General features: G+C 38.7%; 1 protein-coding gene across 1 annotated transcript in view; it reads right to left on the reverse strand.

Moving 5' to 3' along the window:
- SMPD3 (sphingomyelin phosphodiesterase 3) overlaps positions 1 to 22351 on the reverse strand; it is a 103472-nt gene that overhangs the window by 32626 nt on the left and 48495 nt on the right. Inside the window, exon 2 of the mRNA XM_039721502.1 lies at positions 1634 to 3258. Within this exon, the coding sequence (XP_039577436.1) occupies positions 1634 to 2965 (1332 nt within the window). The 5' untranslated portion in view covers positions 2966 to 3258. The remainder of the gene's footprint in view (positions 1 to 1633; positions 3259 to 22351) is intronic.

A 22351-nucleotide genomic window follows, 5' to 3' on the forward strand; every position in this document is an offset into this window, starting at 1 on the left:
GAGGAAAAACAGTCTTAGGCTGGGCAGAACTCTGTTATATTCAAAAGAATGGAGTCATCTTTGGAACTTTATAATAATTGGCCTCTATTCCCTGCTCAACTGTAACATTATTTAACAACTTGGTTCCATAATTAAGTTCATCTTCCCAGTGGAATCTTGAAAAGAGGCTTAATTTTCTGCAAGAGAAATGGAGACATTGCAGCCTGCCTAGCAGGGTGGCAAATCAATGACTCAGCAATGGGCAGTCAAAAACAGATTGGTTTTAATCTCTTAATCCCCAATATATGCATATGTTCAAGGGTAGTTTTGTGACCCCAGAAATATTTATTATTGCACAAGATCTATGTTTATTTTTTGCTTGCAGCAATTTGTGATGAAAAAATAAATTCTTGTTGTTTATAAACACATAAGAGTGCAACACAGATAGTTTAGATCCAGTTTTTGGAAATCTGTATTCAGATAGGGATTGGCTTTTGTTTATGTCCATGAACATGAAATACTGAACTATTATCAGAACCAAAATTCTAATATTTGGGGAGTGTCTTACACAAGTCATAGTACCAAAAGTTTTTGCTTTGGTTGAAAACTACAAATGGAGTACAAAGCCTCCCACTGATCCTTATTCATAATCCATATTCTTAATAGCTATTAATGTCTTTTGTTGTGTAACTAGAAAGTACTATAATTTGGGCATCTGATGTACTTTGCCAGTGTTAGATAAGAAGTTCAGGATTTAGTTAGAGAAACCCACTCCAAACTGTGACTAAATCACAAAATCTGAAATTTAGTATTTTGGACATTTTCAGATCTTTCTAGGTTGGGGTCTACAGACTTGCATCTCTGGCAAAAATTTTTGGTTCTTGATTAATCACAAACTAGAGAAGCCCACTTTCCGGGTTAGAAGCAGCACAGCCAGATTCTCCCAAGAGTTAAGCATGAACAGCCACTAGGTCTTGGAAAAGCAAATGCAGACTTTCTGCTTTTCCTGATTTACAGACATACAACCCCAGGCTTCCTGTTCTTTCTACCATTAGTTAATTTATGTAAACTGTGTTAGTAACGCAAAAAAGCCTGCGCTCCCCAGTGTCCCAGGCACATTTGTCTTGTTTATTCTTCTTCATATCTCTCCTTACTAATTCTTTTGCAAGCAAGAGAACAGAGTAGCCATATCTTTCATTGCAATTCTTTCAGTTTTATTATACTGACATTTAGACATTTGATTGTCTTTTGATTGCCAGACAAACACACAACGAGCACAAGCTGGTTTCCAACAGTGATGCTCATTGTACTGTACTCATGTTATGAGGCTTAGAATTTATGCGTTTTCTTACAGAGATTTCTATAGAGAAAGAAATTAAAATATCATGAAAATCACTTCAAATTTTGAGTCTTGAAATTATACTTGAGTTCTTCCTCCAAAAGTCCCTCATTGTTTCAGACACATCCATCATTTTAACACAGTATTCAGGCTACAAATCCAACAAAGATTGTATCTATAACCCATTAGGTTATATCAGGGAATCTAAATCTTAATATTCCCTCTGTTGCAGTCTAAAGAAATGTGAAAATAATGTAACTCTATAACTTGCCACATATACAGAGTCAATACTTACAGCTTCAAAAAGGCTCTTACCTTGAGAAACAAGGCTCCCTTGGAAGCCAAGGAGTCCATTCCTCTTCCATTGGGGTAACAGTGATAGGCAGCATCCATAACAGGATAGCGGCTGGCAAAAAGTAGACCACTGTTCACAAACTTAAAGCTACAGCAGCCATGGCAGCTGTAGACCCCAACATCATAGACGATGTATTCAAAATAGTGATGGAGCTGCTCTTTCAATTTCTCTGCAGCTCTTTTGTCAAACACTTCCTGCAAGCACAGAAAGTCCAGGTTGGCAGGGAAGAAAGCAGAGATCTCATGATCAAAGGTCTCATCTGTGTGTTTCTTTTTCCGCACCGAAGTCTTCTTCATGATTGAAGCTTTGTAGAGGAGCTTGTTGTTGACAGTGCTTTGGTCCACTGTACCATCTCCAACACGGACTTTGACTAGGGACTCTCGTGAGGCAGAGCAGCTGTCTAAACTCCCAGAATCTCCTTCCTTCTGTTTGTGGTTTGGTGTTTTTGAGACCTCTGCATCACCTTCCAGTGACGGCTCTGCTGGGCCACTGGCACGAGCCTGGCCATTGACGGTGTCTGTTTCTGTGTCTGACATGTGGCCATTCTCCTCTCCGTTGATACGGACAATGCAAGTGTTTTCTTCTCCCTCATGTGGCTCTCCACTTCCACCTTTATCTTCTCTGTTTTCCTCGCCGTTGTTTGAGCCACAGTTGTCTCCTTTGTACTCCATTGATGTTGTCCTTTTGATGCCAGCATTAACAGTGCGGTTATCTCCGGCCTGGGGGGAGACCAGGCTGCTGAAACTGGCTGCACTGATGGATGTGTTGGTAGGAGAATCTATGTATATTTTAATCTGTGGCCTGCTCGCCCCATTTCGGATCCTCCGGCCAATCTCTTTAGCCCTGGCCTGCGTATTGAAAACGTTGTTAAATCTTGCCAGGGAATCGGGCAGCAGGCAAACGTTGGCACTGCCAAAGCAGAAGCTTTTCCCACTCCCTGCTGCCTTCCATTCAGTGAGCAGTGTGGCTCCATTGGCATGGTTCTTGTCTTTCAGCCTGGAGTAGATATAGGGCCTTCTGGCTGACTGCAGCGGGGACCAGAGCAAGAAACCAATCAGAGCAAATGGAAGAGAGGCCACCAAGAGTGCCAGGTAGATGGGAGTGGTAATAATGATGCAGAGTGCATGAAAATAGCATGGGTCATCTGCTCTTTGACGTTTTTCATAGGTGGTTGGAACAAAAGAGCCCACGAGCCTGTCTGCTAGCCAGTAACATGGGAAAATCAGGCCCCAGGAAAAAGAATGCAGAACTGACAGAAAGCTGTTGGGAAATGGAGAAGTGTATAAAACCATTGCAACTCAGTTATGACAACACTTCAGGGCCTACTACATGATGTCACTGTGTCAAGCATCCATAAGAACACTGGGAGAGGGCTGGGGAAAAAGGTCCAGTCTGGAGATTGCTGGGGTTTTTTTTCCAGCGAGAGTCAATAACAAAACTTTAAGAGCACCATTTCACTGTGTTGGAGTAAAAACGAAACAAGGCCACTGTTTTCGTCTGGCTTTTTGGCATCTGTATTTGTCAAAGGATGTCATTGTTCACTGGGGGCTGCCATAATGAAACTCTCCAGAGGCAAAACAGAAACCTGCAGAAACAAAAGACAAAAGTATTGGAAGTTTAAGTAACACTTATTGGAAGTTTAAAGCAGATTGAGTTTTTCTCACAACAATTAAAGACTTATTACATATAATGTATTTAGATGGAAATTGGAAAGGTTGGATCAAGGGAGGATTTGGGAGGTTTTTGTTTTGTTTCAATTATTAGCTCAGCATAACTTCACCAATCTTATGCAACACGTTTGAGTTCAAAGAAATAAGGGACAAGTCAAGTGCCAAATAACAAATGCTTGGCATTTACTCAGTGCCAAAGGCATTTTGGGATGCTGATAATAGGGGGAGCCTGGCAGATTTGTTTTCCTGGATGGTTTTTAGCATCCTTCAGTAAAAATGCTCAAAAGTGACTCTGGCATCTACACATCAGATAGGAAAAAAATAACCTAAAACCTATCCAATTATATAATTATCATTAGAAAAGAAAAATCTCTAAAGAAGTTATTCTGTTCTACTGGGTGCTTAAAATGCTTTATAAAAGCCCTATTTACATAATCACTCAGCAGACCAGAAAGATTCTTGTTTACAGCAGTGCCAAGGGTAAACAGAACGTTGTGTTTGGGATCTGTGAAGTGAGGACAGACTGCAAGCCTGATATTCCAACTTTCAGGCTGACAGCCTTCCTGGTGAAAGGTGTAGCAGTGTTGCAGTATATAAGGTCAATTTGACTTTTACTATTTTAAAATAACAGACCAGAAGAAAATGCAAAAGCTCAATGGAGCCATTAAAAATTGCCTAATTAAGTCTTCAGTAGGTGTTTCCTTGAGCATATGATGACAGGATGTTACAGCTCCCTGGGGATCATAAAACCAAGGGACAGTTTTGTAGATAGAGTAGTAGAGCAGTCAATGCCTGCTTGGTGATGTGCTGAAGCAAAAAAAAAAAAAAGAATCAATTCTATAAAACTCTTGCCAGTTCTATTATGGACTGCAGTATCAATAATCTACAAGATACATCTACAAGATAAAGCTGTCCAGCAAACCATGAAACACCCAACTAAAACAGCTTCACAAAAGCAATTATCCAGATTGCGGAGACATACTGTGTAAAAGGAATTCATGCTTACTGCAGATCCAACATACTATTGTGAATCTGTAAAAATGGAAGAAAAATTAATGCAATCACAAATCTTTTCATGGAATAAGATTGCACAGCACATGTCATGAAGGAAATTGGTTTGGACTGAGGTTTGTTTTAACAAGACCCTGATTCTCTGTAAACACTAAAGGCTGTATGATGGTTCAAGGCCACATTGGTGACTCCCACACTTCCTCTGCCTTAAAAAGGGTGAGTATCTTTCAAAATCAGGAGGGTTTTTGACCAGGTGCCAGCTGCATTTCTCACTGCCAGCCTGCTGAAGTGAGGAGGCAATAACTGTATTCCATGCATTTTGTTCCATGAATTCTAATAGAATTCCCACAATTCATGACACAGAAGTACATAAACCCTGGTACCACAGCAAGCTTTAAAATATAATAGCTGGACAAAAGGGAAGAGGGTATCATTAGCTGGAGGTCCTTTAAATTTTTGCATATTGCAGACAGAAGACATAGACACGTCAAGGTCCTAATTAAAAAAACCTCTTCTTGCAAGGAAATTATTATCCTGACTTACTAAACTTACAGGTGAAAGCAATCACAAAACTTGCCAAAGCTCTGTCACAGACTCACTGGCACACACACAAACAAGAACTAAGTTTCCTACTCCTTGCTAGAAAATCCTATGCATGTTACTGCCTCAAAGCCACCCCAAAAAAGAGAATTAAGAGGGTCATGAGAGACAGATTTTATCTCAACAAGATCTTAACGGGTGAGGGAAGGCACCATGTGAGTCAACAGGAACTTGGAAAACATGACGTCAGTCACATCTCTCCTAATGCAATGGTTTAGATGGAGCCTAAAGCTAAAGTGCCTAATTCCTTGTGATGAAGGGTATTACTTGGTAATCCAATGCTTTATTCATAGGGGTTTGGGAGATTAAGGGGGAATTTAAGATATTGCAATGAAACAGATATTTTTGTATGCTACAAAGACGTAAACGGCAGCGTTGTTTGGTGGGTTTTATTACTCTGTGAGTGTTTGAAGGCTAAAAATAGACTTTATTTAATTTTTTTTATGGTGGCAGTATAGAACATCTCAACTTTAGTGATAACAAGACATCAGGCAGAAAGGTTTCAAAGATTTTTATGATCATAATTATGCCCAGAAGTATGATGGAGACATCATAGATCAAAAGAGATGTTTCTAGCTCCAGCATTGCTTGCAAACTAAATAAAGGACAATACAAGTCAACAAGTGATAGGAGAAACAGAAGAAAAACAACAAATCTAACAATAATCATGTTATGAGAACAGTCTAGAAATGGTCAGAAAAGTTTTAACTTCCTTTTGCTTAGAAACTAAAATACACTTTCAAATTCAGACAACTAAACTTTCTTCAAAGGTGATAGTAATATCACTTATATACAGTAAAAATACAGTAAACTGTATTTTAAAAACTGTAAGTAAATCACTGGCACAACAGTTATTTATTTAAAAAGAGAATAAAACTCTGAAGTCACTAACGGATTTGGAAAATTACCCTATGGGTAACTTCACATCATAATTTACATATATTCATTAAAACCACTGTTTCTTGAATCCTGAGAGTTAGTTTCCAGTGAAGATTGTAGCAATATTTATCTAAAAATTAATTCTAGAAAAGCAGTATATTTAGGCTGTGGCTTTGCCTTGATTTACTTATTGTCCTTGTAATTTCAATTAAAGAAAACAGTCTTACAGAAATGATTCCACTGGATCATGTGAAACCACAAAAATTAGTGTTTGCAACTGAGCACAGGTGAAATGAAGATCTGAGGTAACTGAGGGAGTTCTCACTCAGGCTTTCACGTCATTCAGGCTTATTTGACAAACCACAACTTAATTTTTGCTTTCCTCATTGTTCTCATCTGGTTTTCCTCCCAGACACACTTCATAAAATCTTCCTTCCTTTATTCAGTGTTGTTCCCCTGGTTATTCTTATACATGCTTTTAATTAGAGTATAGTTCAACAGCCAACTAACCTTCTGGAAAAAAACCCACTCCAAAAGGCCAAAACCATGTGAACTGCTTTCCATGCTTGATTACATGGCTGTAATTACAGAGATGCAGCCATCTCAAGGGGTCAGTGGCTCTAATGAAGATGTTTCCTTGTTCCCCTGTGATCACAGCCTGATGTTCTAACTGAAATCCTTTCATCCTGGTTGGGACTCAATCCATGAAGGAGTTCACAATGCAGGCTAAGGGAATTTAAGTAGAACTTACTTAAATTCCACTTAAATCAATAACAATTTACAGCTCAGGAAAATCTTTGTGAAAACTTAGTAAAAACATGGATCCTCTTTGGCATGAGAAGCTCAATTTGGTGAATCACTGGTACTGATGAATAAAGCAGAACCCATCCAAACTAAGGATTTGGCAGGAGGAGAAGGGAAGGAGGACAATGTTTTTGCAGACTTGCCATTGCAACATTCATTTACCAGTTTCTGCCTAAACTCTCTCCCTCCTTTCTAAAGAAGGTCATCAAACACTGCCAGGCTGCTCTGCAGCTTGTCTCTGTCCATAGGCAGCCAACAGGCAAGAGTCAGTATAAACAAGATGTCTAACTTCATTGAGCTAACCTATATAAAATAAAAGACTAAGAAGTGTGAATTTACAAGTTTCTTTGAACAGCAGAGACATCAGCAGTTAAGCACATGCCTGCAGAAAACAAACCCAAAGTCCCCCCACAAGTCCAGGGAGCTGCTCAAGCCTCTGGCACATTTAGGGAGTAGACTTGTGATGATGCACTCTGTGTTTGAAGCAAGGAGGGATCAAGCACTTGGGCTGAATTTTCTTAAGGAGTCCTTGGAATCTCAGTGATGGCTCTGTCTGACTGTCTCCAAAGCTGTACCTTGATGGAGATTTGGTGCTGTTATTAATCACAGGAGCTGAACCAGGGCTGGAGCCTGTTGGTCACTCAGTGCTGGAGCTGGATCAGCTGTGACCAAGGTACCTGTGGTCACCAAAGGACACGGGGAGTGGGAGTCATGCCCTTAGTGTGACAAAAGATTGGCTGCAGCTGCAGAGAAACTGGGCTGGCCTGGTGCCCCATGTACCTCCTCACCCCAAATGGGAGCTTTTGTCTCAAAGCAAAGCGAATTTGTTTGTGATCACATGGTAAAACTTGCTCTGAGCTTTACAGTTACATGGACCATGGCAACAGCTTCTCATTTCCAAAAGCAAATGATCTGAATTTGGTAGTCCCAGATCATATTCTTAGGCCAAAAACCATACCCACACACCTTCTGCTACCTAAACAAATTGGGTTATGTTTTAAATTTGATAATTAAAAAAATTAAATTATGTTAATGTGTGGAAACACAGGTTAAAAGAAGATCTAAACAATTATAACCCATTGAAAATCATTTAAAACATGTCAGTTTTGTCCCTTTTTTCTTTCAAAATTGATGAAAAATTGAAACAGAATGCATTATTGCAGAAAACAATCTTCTTTCATATTCCTGAAAGCAACACTGAGTGCACCCTGACAACAGATTATACTTGCTCAAAACTTACATCCAGAGTCATAAATGCAGAAGGGACACACCACATCTCTCAAGCCTAGGAGAGGTTTGTTCTTTACTTCACACATACAAACTGCACTCCCAACAATGAATGCTGTGTTTACTCACCAGCTGTACTAATTGCTCCCTGGAGGCCTGACCCAAACCCAGAAAACTTCACCAGTACAGCCCCAAATTCTGAAATATACCTCCAAAGCTTTGTGCACTCTGTGAGTGCACCAGTACCAGCCTGTGAACATCAGCTAACTAATCAAAGACAAGGCACGTGGGAACTTTTTACAAGGGCATTTAGTTCTACTTCACTAGAGGGCATGAAGGCTCATCTAAAAATCTGGACTCCATAAACTTCCTTCAATTATTTTTATTTCAGTGGAAACAGAAACAGACTGACAGTTTCTGTTGTATTTTAGAGGGGCCAATGCCACAAATGCCTCTAAAAATATCATGGTTATGCAAACTAAGTAACAGCAACCAATGTCAGTTCTGATCTGCAAGGACATTACTTTAAAACATAAATTTGAGTGCATTGTTAAAGTAACTACTTCAGAATTCATGCAAAAAAAAATTTCCCTAATCAGCAGAACTGTCTCTTCTTGTACAGGGGACAATCACACATTTCCAAATTATCAATTCCTATTTATGGCCGTGGGAACTGGTAAGTAGAATCAATAGCATATTGATAGAAGAAAATAACTGCAAATACAGAGAGCTCTAAGTTTTCAGAAAAGCTGTGCTATCAGGCAAGAATTAGACAGAAAAAAAGTTCATCTGACCACTTGGTGATCTCACTCAGCACCTGGAAAGCTAAACACTCTCTCTTTTGACTCCTTATTTGGTGAACTTCAGTAGTGAGACAACTGCAGCCTACAAAAGTATGAATCTGTGACACTGAGCTCTGTTTATACAATAGAAACAGAATGGGTTCTATTTACAAAATCACCTTTTAGTGTGCTTTAGCCTCGTATTTTACAGGAGCTGGAGTAATTCAATAATGGCTAAATAAATCTGATCCTTGTAGATGGTTTGTTTAACAAAACCCGGTGAGATGGAACAATATTGGCTTTAGGTGCACAAGACAGAAGTGGAGATAAAATTTTCCCTACTCATCTTTCACCATCTAAATCCTACAGAGGTCTGACTACAGCCATGCCTTGCCCATAAATTAGCAGGGGCACAGACTCCCCGCAAAATGAAAAGCTGTACTTTCTCAAGCAGCACTTTGAGCCTCCAGGCTTCTGGTTACTCCATGACAGCTCAATAGAAGTATAAAGTAATCATTTTTCCCCAGAGTGGATATTTTTATATTGTTGAAATTGTTCTTAAAGGTGCCAAAGAAAAGTTACCTTAACCTACAGTAAATCCAAGACAAATTCCTGCCAATAAATGTCGGTTCCTCTATAAAAAATGCTTACCTACAATTCTCAAAATACTTTATGAAGGAAGTTAAAATACAATGTAAGTGAATTAAAACACAGCTACCTTTATAAAGAAAATTAAAGTACATTTATTCGTATTCTACTTATGGAAAATTGGAAAAGCAGAACTTCTGTAGCTTGGATAAGTTTTCATGGAAACCCCAAAACTAGACTCCTTAACTCGCAGTTTCCAGTTCTACTGACAAAGGTGTATTTCCCCAGGACTCAGAGGTCTAATTGTATGGTGGCAATCATAAAAAACCCAACCTTGCTCAAAACTCAACACATAAATACCAAATCCCTCCCCCAAAACTTGTTTCTATGTCGAACCACTCTGACAAAAATGCAAGATTTCAAACTCAAGCTTTTTACAATCAAATTGCTCCAAGATAGGCTGAGTGGTTTTGTGGCATATTTTCATACAGCCAAACACACATCTATTAAAATTCTCATTACAAAAAAAACCCCCACCAACATAAAAACCAACTCGGAGCACTTGACACTTGCAGTTTTTCAAATGTGATAGGAAATTCAAGCAAAAATATTACATTTACTTATTTGTAAATTCATGCCACTGCAATACACTGGTAGACTAAAGTGTGCCAATCCTCTCATATTTTCTTCTTACAGAGTAACACATAAAAGAAGACAGAAAGCAATATGTGATTTTTTTAAAATTATCCCATCCAATCACTTAGCACTCTAAAAGAGCACTTGTTGCCATCTTCACATAAAGCATATCTAAATTTAGCTCAGATATTACAAAACTACTAATCTCTCAAATACTCAAGAATGAATTATTTAAAACCACAAGATTTATGTGGTGGCTTGTCTTAAAACCCCCCCTAAGAAAGCAGAGAGAAGATGTTGTGCAGGTTTATTCCAGGAAGCCTCACGGCTTGTTCTGGCTACTCCTCAGCAACACACACCTCCTTGTTAGGATGGGCATCCCTGGGGGAACAGGGATACCTAAAAAGACCCATGTCAAGAATCTCCTGACCCACTGCACATCCTGCTGCTACACATCTGTACAGACAGCCCTGCAGAAGGCTGGGGACAAGGGGCTGACTGCAGGTCTCAAACACCGACAGCCACGGAGACAACAAGGATCACCAGCAAGGACATGCTGTGAGAAACAGTGGGATGGGGCTGGAGAAGGGGCCACAGGGGAGGTAGGGCAGGACTTCTCTGGGACAAATGTCCTTGTTCAGGGTCCTGGGAATAAGCACAGCATAGCACAGCAATGAGGTTTACATCAGGAAGCAGACATGGACCAAAGGCCAGCTCAGTAGGGGGAAAACAAGACCACCTCCGACCCCCAAAGGACTCTGACCATTTCCAGACACGCCAAGGAGCATGAACTGCACATTGTAACAGCTTGCACAGAATGTGGGAAAGTTACCTCTAGGGTGGGAAAAACTTACCTAGAAAAACCTACCTCCACAAAGCCCCAGTGTGCCCTTCCCAGGCTGCTGGATCAATGCTGAAGCCAGCACCGATGATCTTCCTGTCTCTCCCTCTCTCTTTCACTCTACCCTTTATTCAAAATCCACCACTGTGTTTACATGGGAAGATAAGGGACTAACATACCAATTTCCATGCCAAGTGTATAATTTACCAATAACACTGTCTTTTTAAAAGCCTCTGACATTTGTGGTTCCTTTTCAACCACAGGCATATACAAATCTTGGGTGCTTCCCTTCCCTTCAGGGTGGAACACCACAAACCTGCAATGTTTTTTTGAAATGTGCTTGCCACCAAAATGGCATTCTTGAAAAAAATCTTTTTGACTCTCACAAGAATGCAAAACAGAAGGACTGCAATATGCTTCCCACTTGTCCTAAATCTTTCTTCACTTTTTATTAACCATTGCATTATGCAGAAAATGCTGATCCTTCCTCTTTGCCTTCCAAGACATCGTGACAAACTGAGAACATGCTCAGTCTGTTCTGGATGCCTCACTGTTACAGCACAGGAAGCAATGTTCAGCCACAAAGCAACCTTTGAAGTCTTCTGACATTGCCTGATAAGAACCAGGTTTCTGGCATTCTACATTAAATTGCCCAGGAGTCTCCCATATTTCCTGCTGGCAGAGCAGATCCTGGCTCATGCCTCGACACTTTCAATATTTCAGGTTCCAGGTTTCAGAGATTGCTACTCTTCAGACATCACTGCTTTTTTGCATCACTTGGGAAAGGACTTGGTAGAAAAAAGTGAACACAAAATTTGAGGTGGGATAGGGAGAGAGAAATCTTATTTCTGAGCCAGAAGCTTTTGTATCTCTGTAGAAAAACAAGAACAAAGGGTAATCTCATTTTTTGTAGTACACAAATATATGTTTAATCCTAATACACCTGAAATATCTAAATTGTACTGCTGTTATTCAAAGTGGTCCATATTTAGAAAATAAACAAGAGAAGCTGTGCTAAATACCCAACATTCTACCACTTCTAAATCAAGAGAGTAGCGTAACCCAGTAACAGAATCTGTAAAAATCTAAAAGATTAAAAACAAGGAATAAGTGCAAATGAGCAGCTACTTTAGTGGGGTATACACATATGGATATAAAGGCCACCTCACTATTCTGTGGACTTTTATTTCCCTAAAAATACAGCAAATGTTTGTAGTTGTTTCTGTTATTAAATGCATTTTTAAAGATCAGGACAATATACAGATATTTCATTTTACACCCCATTTTTTATTTACTCTTAGACCTAGAATGAAATAAGAAAGTTTCCTATATCCAGAAGGAGCAAGAAGGACAGAGTGTTTGCTTCCATCCAAAATTACCTTCTGCAGTGTTCTTATGTGATCACCAACAAATGAAGTAACTAGACACTTCTCTTGGCCACCAGCAGAAAAAAAAGAGTTTAAATATTTAATATGCTTTTAAAAATATCAGTACTGAGTCAAACTATTACTAGTTTTTTATTGTGACCAAAAGTAAAATGTTTAATTGAAACAGCTGCTCCTTAATAAATAACCAGAAGCTGTGTGCACGAATGCGTGGTATTTGCAGATTAGATTTTCATGCATGGCATTCCAGGCTTGATCTTTTCATACACTTGAATATAAGACAAGTTAAATAAGATCTCAGTCCAAATAACAAAACTGTAGAGAATCAGAAGTGATGATTCCAAAATAGACCTGGGCCTACCTCCAGTATAAACATCTTGATCTCAGTATGAGTTTTGGGATGCAAAGCAAACATCCTAGATCTTACTGCTGCTTTTACTCACTCAAGTGAGCTTTACTGTTACAGTGGCTCAGCAAAAAAATACTAGGGATATATACTGCTATTCCAGGGGGGTAAAAAATGAAGTGCGTTAACATTTGGTCCAAATATGGTCAGAAAAAAAATTTAAATTGCCTTTTTTTTTTTTTTAAACCATACCTCTAATGCATATTCACAGTACAAACAAACTATTTTTAAAAGGTTGGTTTTACTTAAACTCTGCACAACCAATTCTACCACAGTAAGTTAAATAGGGGTTTGGTTTTACAAGACATGCATTGATGTGTTTGTCCAGTTTGTTTCATTCTTTGGACTAACTCTGCAGTCCACTATTTACAAAGAGCATCCTCAAGCATGTAAAATATCTGTGTAAATTATTAGGTTCATGCAACTGCTAAACAGTACAGCATCCAGACAGAAGAACTGTCAATAGCAATGCCTAAACTGTAGAGACTTTTGCTACATTTTCCAAACCAGCATAGTCTTGTCCTGCTATTAAATAAACTCATTTTGCCCTATGATTCACTTCAGAATTCGATTTTTAAGAGTCATTTTGCAGAGCAGAAATACATTTCTAAAAATTCAATTGTCTTTAATAGAAAAGCAGGCTTTCATATATTGAATGCTGTGTTCTTGGAAGTGAAGCTCTTCAGCACTGAAATGAAAATCATATTTCAGTCTAAGTTTGCATTATCTCCTGCATGTCACAGAACAGTTGCCAAAGAAATGCCAAGGAAAAAGGTGTAAATTGTGAAAAGCAACATTTCTGATAGTGATCATCTCTGTGGCTTTGGGTTAACTGATCCCCCCTACACAGCTGAAGTTGTCACATACAAAGAGCCAAGAGTTCATGTCTTGAATGGTACATCTCATAAAACACAAATGTTTGGGGTTTGGGTTTTTGTAATTATCCTTATTAGCTATTAGTTGCATTTCTATTTCTGCTGGCTGCCCCTAGCCTGTGCTACACTTTTCAGGACACACATTTACTTGAGTATTGCAGGCAGAGATACCCTTTGTTTATTAGCCATGGCTTTTACTCCTATATTGCCTTTAGTAGACTGCTCCCAGAGATAAATTTGCATTAGTAAAGCAAATGCATTCTGGGAAAGTGTCAGAGAACTGTTAGACAGAGTAATATTATTTGTATAATTCTGATTATTATGCATCCAAAATTTTGTAAGATTTGAAGTGATGTAGAAGGAACAAACTGTTAATATCTTACATAATTCATCCTGATCACTTAAATAGTTTCTTAAAACAGCATCCCCTGGATGCCAGCTTTTGAAGTGTTTAACAAGGTATACACAAAGAGGGTAATAATTATAATGGGGGTGTAATGAGCTTCACTATCAACGGGAGTCAAAGTACAGTAGATTTTTATCTCAGATAATTATTGTTATGTGCAGTAAATGCACCAGCAAAACTGGAGAAATAAGCCTTTGGATTACCTCTAGTGAAGGGAATTCACAAAAGAGAACATTAATTTTTATTCTGACTTTGTTCTATGAATCTGACAGGTGTTAAGTTGCTAAATCAGGAGACCAGAGGCCTTGTGCAAGTGACATAAAATTACATTGTACAGCAAACACAGCAGAACTTCCAATTCCACTGTGCCTTGGCTACAGCTGACAAGAAATCGCTTATGTCTATGCAGTTAAGTAGCAAACCTTTCACACCAAAAGGACAACAACTTGCAATCTGATCAGCAGCCAGAGCTGCCTTAGCTGGAGAAGCAGAGTGCTATCACAGAGACACCTGGGGAGCAGCACAACCCAGCTGCACACAGCCACTCCAACATCAATCACCTTCTCCTAGGGAACAACAGGCTTTCTTTACAAGCCACATTCATTCACCCTCGAGCCCTACAGCCAAAACTACCACAAAGTCCCTAAATATTGCTGCTGTATTTTGTAGGAAGGGTTATCAGGCTGGTCAGGGCTGAGGTCACTGAGCTGGCACAGAACCCTGAGCACAGGTGCCACCAGCTGCTCACTCTGCTCAAAAGGATTATTGATCTGTTGGGATGGACAGGACTACTGGCCAAAAGCTGTAAGGCCATTACATGCAAGATCCAGTCATTTCAACCCCTCCAAAGACAAACAAACTCCTCTACTAAATTTTAAAAAGTTTGTGTTCTGGGTTTTTTTTCCCCTATGTATGAATAATTTTTCCTTTGTATCTCCAACTGTCCTAAGCATTTAAACAAGTAATTTTGTAGCTGAGATCAAAATTGCTCTCTGAATTTATTATCCTTAAAGTAATTGAAAATTATGGCTGGCTCACCAAGGCAAAGAAGCCCAACTGGTAAGCACTGAAGATGGTAACACTTTGTTGCTCACTCAGCTGATAACAACCTGATTTTCAGCTTTATGAGAGACTGAGCAAACAACTCACGTCAGGCAGTGGGAGAGCTCCAGCCTAATCTTGTAAAACAGTGTTGGTAAACCACAAACCTGTCAAGGTGCCTTCATGTGTTTCTTGGCATATTAATTATGTCATTAGCATACCATGTTTTTATGTTCACCACTGGTAGATACATCAATGAAATTATAAACAACTAACAGAAGAAAGGAAGGCATGAATAGAAGTAAATTCAAAGCAAATTCAGTTCCAAACCCACTCCTCTAGAAGCAGAGGTGTTCTTTGAAGTCAGCTGTAACGTAAATGCAGGTTTAAATAATTTTCCATTTTCTACATAAAATAAAATCTTAAATGATTTTCCATTTTCTACAACCCAGTATTTTCTGTGCCGCAGCATTATCTGAAAACAAAGCAGAACAACAACAAATAAGAGCACTAATTCTATGTTTGTGAATATTTCCTGGAAACCAAATAGCTGCCTTGTTTTATCACATTCATCCCTCTTTTCAATTGCAATAACTCTGACAAACAAGTTTTGAGGAACCAACTGCTTTTGTAATTTACACTGATCTCTCCAGGCAGGCTGGGGGCTGCTGCCTGTCCTGCTCCCTTGCAGCTGCTTGCTGTGGTTATGTAACACATATTTATGCATGACTTTTTATGTAAAATACTTCACAGTTCCCAGTGTATGTTAAGTTAGGAGCCTATTTTGAAAGTTCTTCACCAAGTCCACCTACAATGGCTCATACCCACGAATCCACACAACAGATTTGCACCAAGCAATTCAGCCAGGCCTAACCCTTTCTCTGATTTTAGCTGTGGCTTTTCAAGAATGCCAAAATCAGCTACAATCAGTGTCAGTCTCTGAGGAAACTCATACTATCTATTTGTGGCAACAGCCATGTGAAAGAAGTACTTCAAAGGGAAACTTGACTTGGTGGAGGAAAAAAGATCAGCAACCTCAAACTCCAAATACTCCAGGCAGCACAGACAGCAGTTATTTTACAGGACAGAGCTCAACCCAAACCATTTCTCTAATGTGTTGTGCCTAGTAAAATATTTGAAAATTTGAAATAACTCAAAGGTTTATTTGCCTTCTGAGGGGAAGTTTCTAAAAGTAATTTTTAATTTTTCTAATTTTTTTTTCTTTTTCCTACCCATGCATGGACCTTCTAAGCAACCTCGCCACTGGAGCTCAGAAGAAAACTTTCTTTTGTAATCTTGGGATATGTCTTGAAACAAGTTTGAAAAAGCAGATTAACACTCATCAGGGCTATATTTTAATATAAATCACAGACTAAAGGACTTCAGTAATACTGAATGAGGAACATTAAAGGTTTATTCGATACTGTGCCTCATACAAGGAGGCTGGAAGCTGACGAGGGTTATCTACTGCCATTTCAGTTTCATTTTGTGAGGGTAGGACAGATTTTACGCTGCAATTCAATGAAAAAAAACTTATTTGTAAATAGATAATCTAGGAAACTTTCCTATCAAATACTAAAAGTAATCACAACACAAGATGTTGGTTCAACTGTTTTGCTTTATGATACAAACCTATTGGCCTGAGTTTTTAGTGATTTACTAGGCATTAAACACATCTGTCCCCATTTCTTTTTCCCTATGGGCTGTGACTACATCCTTTTTTCATTATAAACATCCTTTGAATGATTTTTTTTTTTCATATTAGGAGAATATAACTGAAATATTATTATTATTATTATTACTACTATTACTTTATGGAAATTCCCCAAACAGGAACAGGTTATGTATAACTACACAAGAAAAAAATAATCACCAACAAAATACTTTGCCATTCACACAGAAGGAAGCCCAAATCTTACAACATGTCTTTCTTTTTAACTCTGCTGAACATTTTCTGTTTCATGGTTTTCTTTTAATGCACACAAACGTGAGTACTGCTAATACACCTTGTTTCTACTTATTTGTCTTTATGCAGCATATGTCTGCTTTCAACATAGGACTTCTCCCTGCTCTTAGGCTTAAAACCCTACCTTCAAGACATGCTGAATTAAAGAGAAATATTACAGGAAGGAAGCAGAGATGTGTCTCATCACTAGCTTTCATCTCAAAGAGACAGTTAATTCCATCATTGCTATTAACTGGACTGCCAGGCCAGAACAAAGGGTGATCTCTCCACATTAACCCAACACTGTAACTTTACAAAATGTGCATTATTTTCTTCTATTGTATCAGGAGGATAAACACCATGGCCAGAGTAATGACCAGGTTATGGTAGGCAGCACAGGACGAAGCATTGATTCAGAAACCTTGAGAGGTGCTTCACCATTTCTGTCATCTGTGTCACCCATGGTCCCAGCTCAGACCCTGCCTTTGCCTCCTTGCCCACTGCACACCACAGGCACGCATGGTGATCCAGAAACTTCCCAGCCAGCAGCAAGAGCTACAAAGATACAGAGCAGAGGGAAGTTTTGCTCCTGCATCTGCCACCTGCCCCTACAGGAGATTTTGAGCCCCTGAGTGCCCCTGCTCGCTCACTGCCCCCTCTGCCAGCCCTGCTGGAGCTCTGAGCTGTGACAGACCTTGGATTTAGGCACAGTTTGCTTGGGAGGCACCTCCCTGGTCAGGACCCCATGAGCTGTGAACCTTGGCTAGTCAGAATATCAGAAGAGAAGCTGTCCTCTGAAAATAGGCAATTTTATTTTCTGAGGCAACAATCAGCTGTGCAGTGCTACTCAAGCGACTCTCCTCACTGATATCAGTCAATTTCTTGCCCTCTGTCTCATCCCTTCACTATAACCTTTTATGAGTGCAGTAACTGTCTATTTTCGTGGCTTTGATGAAAAAATTATTATTCATTGTATAAGATTTCCCATCATATATATAAAATCATATATTTCATACTCATCATATTAAAAATGGATGCATTTTCATCAACATAATTAGTGTTTGTTGTATTGTCACTCAAATAATTGCATACAGTTGTAGCTGGAGAACACCACAGCTCTGAAATAACACTTTTCATCTGTAGATCAATGCAAATGCAGCTGGTAATTCAGCTTTTGTGAACAGGTCATCAGCATGACTAGCATATTAACATCTCAGCCAAGGAGCAACACTTAGAGGCATTCTTTTAGAGGTTAATGAAAGGGCTTAATATGCACTTCAGCAGTGATTATTTCCAAGAAATTCGTTAAAGGCAAATGGCTATCACTTGAATTTTAATTCAAATTCTAATTTTAATCTGAGCAGTTATTGTAGGTGTTGCCTGACTGTTAAGAATATATTCTTGCTCCTGATCCCATTGTACCCTGCTGAGATTTGTTCAAATTAATTGTGTATGGTGTTACTGATTAAATTCCCTGGGAAAAAACCACAGTACTTATATATAATGACTAATTCTCTCAGCTTATTGATCCTAAGTTCAGAATCGTTATGTCAGTGCAAATGCAGAATACAGGGAAGACAGATGCTATGCTTGGATCACAGAGAAGGCTCATACCAAGAGCAGCAGCTCACGGCAGCCATAACTATTTCACATTAAAGACATACACTGTTATCTACTTTATTTTGCATTCATTTCAGCTTCCCACTCCCACCCCCCAAAACAAATTCTGAGAAAGCAAATAAATACACATACCCCAAAGAACCATTTGGAAGCATTCAGCATGTTCATATTTTTCACAGGAATCCCCCAGTGAATTGTCATGAGACACAGATTGAAGAGCATCACTTGCAATGACCTAAGGGCTAAGGGAAAGATAGATTCATGCAGCAGCTACCTGCTGCTGTGTAAGGGCCACAATTATTTCTCCTATTCCTTCAGCTAGGCTTTGTCTCTCATAGGGCAATCTTCACCTTTCAGTCTGAAATTTTTGAGGCCTTCTTAGAAATGCATTCCCAGAAAGATCAGACCCTTGAGGCAGAATTGCATCATCCCTTGACTGATAATGCCCCTGGTAACTGAAGCCTCATTCAGCAGCTTCTCAGCAAAGGCAGCCAGCTCACAGCTCAGCTACCAAAAGAGAGAGGAGAGACCATTGTGCAAAAGCAGAGATCCAGAATGACTCTTTCAAAATTAATTCTATCTAATTGCATGTGGGAATACAGTAAATAGAAGAAGGAATTAAAAGAAATTAATTCTTCCCAATTCTTTCTCTATCTTACTGAGGGAAAATATAAATGTTAGAGTCAACTTATCCCAGCCTCATTATCTGCTAGGGACAGGGCTCTGCCTGCTCAAAGGTGCTTCTCAGTCACTTGTGGGGTTTTCATTGTTAACCAGAGAAGGTTTGTTCAGTCTGAGTGTGCTGAAACTCTTCAGCTCATATTTAGTATCACACCCTGAGATACTGAAGATAAAATTTAAAGCACCATTAGCATTCAGTACAATCTATTAAATGATGTCAAAGGGATTCTTGAAAGCTGCTCCTTCTCTCCTGCAGACAGAAGAGGGGAATTTAGCAAGAGATAACCCTTTGCATGCAAATAGCAAAGCAACAACAAAACAAACAAGCAGAGATAGCAGAGAAACAACAAAAAGGAAGCAATATTATATTCATAAAAATAATGCAAGAAGCTCCCAACAGAGCAGTAATGCTGCTTATTTAACCAGCAGGATATGGCAGCCTGTCTTTCACAGGAACAATACTGTTACAATATCACTCAGAAATTCCATGTTAAATGCTTTTCAGCATTGCTTTAAGTGTTCAGTATTGTGCATTGTTTATTAGATTTTTTGTTTTATGTGCTTGCACTGAAAATGTTAACGAGAAGTTTTTCTCCAACAGGACAGTTTTTAAACCAGATGTAGATAGCAACAGGCAAAAAATCCCTACCAGTATTGAAATTACACAGTGCATGAGGGATGAAACAGAATCTGAATCTATTTCTTTGCATGGGTTTGGAAAGAACCTGCCTTGGCAGAAATGTTTGGCATTAAGAAGAAAAAAACCAGACCTCCATAAACACTGGAGAAATATACAGGGATTTTTAATTTTTTTTAATTTTTGTTATTTATTCTTTTTTTTTTTTTTAATTACTGTCTCTTAACATTCTGGAATGTATTATCTAGTGTTCTGTACATCCTATATTGTGCTTTGGCTTTATGGAAACATTAGGCAACCCTAATTATTTTAATTAAAATTTCTGTTGCCATCTACAAAGTTATTAAATAACTATCCTTCCTGTTCTAATTGTAAGGCATTTTTAAAGTTTTTAGGTAATTTGTTAATATTGTAAATTGAATAAGTATTGGTACTATATAAATTAATAATGACACATAGAAACAAATCTTTAATCTCTGCTAGGCAAAGTTTCTAATCAAATCAGTAAAGTTTTTTACCTCAACTATATCTCAATAAGAACTAGAGGAGTGGGTCACAGGCAGGAGCTGGGACACCTGTCAAAAACCAATGAGGAGCACTGGAAAATCCACCCTCAAGAAGGAACCTACTCTGTACCATGCTGACCACACTTCTGACTTTACTCACCCAAGACTTCTTCTCTAAGAGCTGATGAGCATGTAGATCTGTAGCAACATTCCTGGATGTATTTGCTTATATTAATATTGATAAGCACGACTGTTAAGCTATTTTACCATCTCTCATATAAAAGCTGTAGGAAAGAACTGGTGGATTCACTGTGGAGTTTGTTTAACACTGCCAGTTCACACTGCTTCATAGTATTAAATTCTTTTTATTTTATGATACAAAACCTTCTTAAAAGCAACAACAAAAAAAAGTATTTAAAGTAATCACAGATAATACGTAAAGAATAAAAAATAGTTAATCCTCAGTAGGAATATCTCTCTCTTCTGTGTACAGAAAAGGAGAAAGGGCCAGAGAAGAGATATTTCCTTCGTGTAATTCTCTTCTGGAGATTAATTCAATATAGTACATGCCCCTGTGGATTAAGAAACTCCAGATACATTAAGTATACATACACCTGTTCACTGTCTCACAGATATGGAAAAAAGGATATCTCTTCCAAGAGACTCTAAGACAGAAAAAAGAATTGCACGCAAGAAGGAACTAAACAACACAGCACAACAACAAGGAACTGTCCCACTCACAGCAGGAAAACCTCCTCCTGTTAAAATAAATACTACTGTAATGGCAGCTGATCTGCATAATGTTATGGTAACATGCAGTTCCTTTCTCTGAACAAAAGATGCTGTTTTTCAAAATTAACTTGATATCAACCCACTAAAATTGCTTACAATGAATAGCTGCATTACTAGACTATCTATTCATAATTGTTAGTTAATATTTATCTCAAAGATAAAGATAATTTATACAATTAAATAAAATGTTCCTTGAATCATAGTTCGTTGTGCTTTGGACAAAGATTCTCAATAGCTTTTATGTCCCTTCCAAATTGGTAAGAGGTTTATACACAACCTGTGTGCCAAGTAGTGCTCATTTTTGCTTTTAGAAATGCACTTGGCAATAAGTAAACTGGAAAAATTTGCAAGTCTTCTGAATCCTGTTCTCAGTTAATTTTAAGTGCTCTTTCTTTTCTCCCAACTTGTATGCAATTCATTACACTTCAGCTTTTCTTCTTGGCCTTGATAAAACCTGACACAGTAGTTTTCTTTCTCCTTAATTAAAAATATTTTTTACTTTGTTATAAGGTTTAGGTGATGACTTTATTGTATTTGGCAAGGGAGGATACTTGAAAGAAAACTACTCTGTGGGCCTTTCTGCAGCAGGTCTGTTTCTCTCTGCCTGAAATTGTGAGGCTTTGTATTTGATAACCCAGATGGTCCCTTCCAGCCTTACATTCCTTAAAAAGGACACCGAGTACTGTAAACTGATGCCACATGGCACACAAAAATCACAAAATTATTTAAAATGTCATGCAGCTACCAAGCAAGTTTTAGCCCCATCAATGCTGTTTCACTAAAGGAAAATTACCATTTTCAAATGCAGTTTGTGTTAACAAGCTCTGAAATCAGAAGATTAAGCTAGTTTTACCATTAAGCAAAACCATAAATGCAGTGTCTCTCTCCCAGATCTGCAGCAGTAGAAGTAGGATTATTGAAAATAAATAAAATATAGAAAAACCTGTAATTTTATTGGATGTGATGATCCTAAAAGTAGTCACCAACATGTATTTTTGTGTGGAGATGGGTATTTGACAAGCACATGAAAAGCACTTCCCATCACTGTTGTTATGATCTACATCTTGTCTTCAGAGGTTTTACACCTTTGTGCAGAAACTCTCTTACTGCCCCCTCAGGGTGGCAGCCAGGGACTGGCCTCACAGGGACCCCCTTCATGGATCCAGTGTAAGGGAACAGCACAGCTGATTTCGGACCAGGAAGCAGAGTTTGTACCCCAGGAACAGCATTTGTTCCTGTGCATATTCCATGGAATAACCTTCATGGAGTTATGTGGTGCAGCTCAAGGCTGACAAGAACTTTCAACCTGACAGACCACCCTGACTACACCAAACCAGGACTAAGAT

Source organism: Passer montanus, unplaced genomic scaffold (assembly GCF_014805655.1).
Source record: "Passer montanus isolate IOZ18808 unplaced genomic scaffold, ASM1480565v1 scaffold45, whole genome shotgun sequence".
In the NCBI taxonomy this organism is placed as follows: Eukaryota; Metazoa; Chordata; class Aves; order Passeriformes; family Passeridae; genus Passer; species Passer montanus.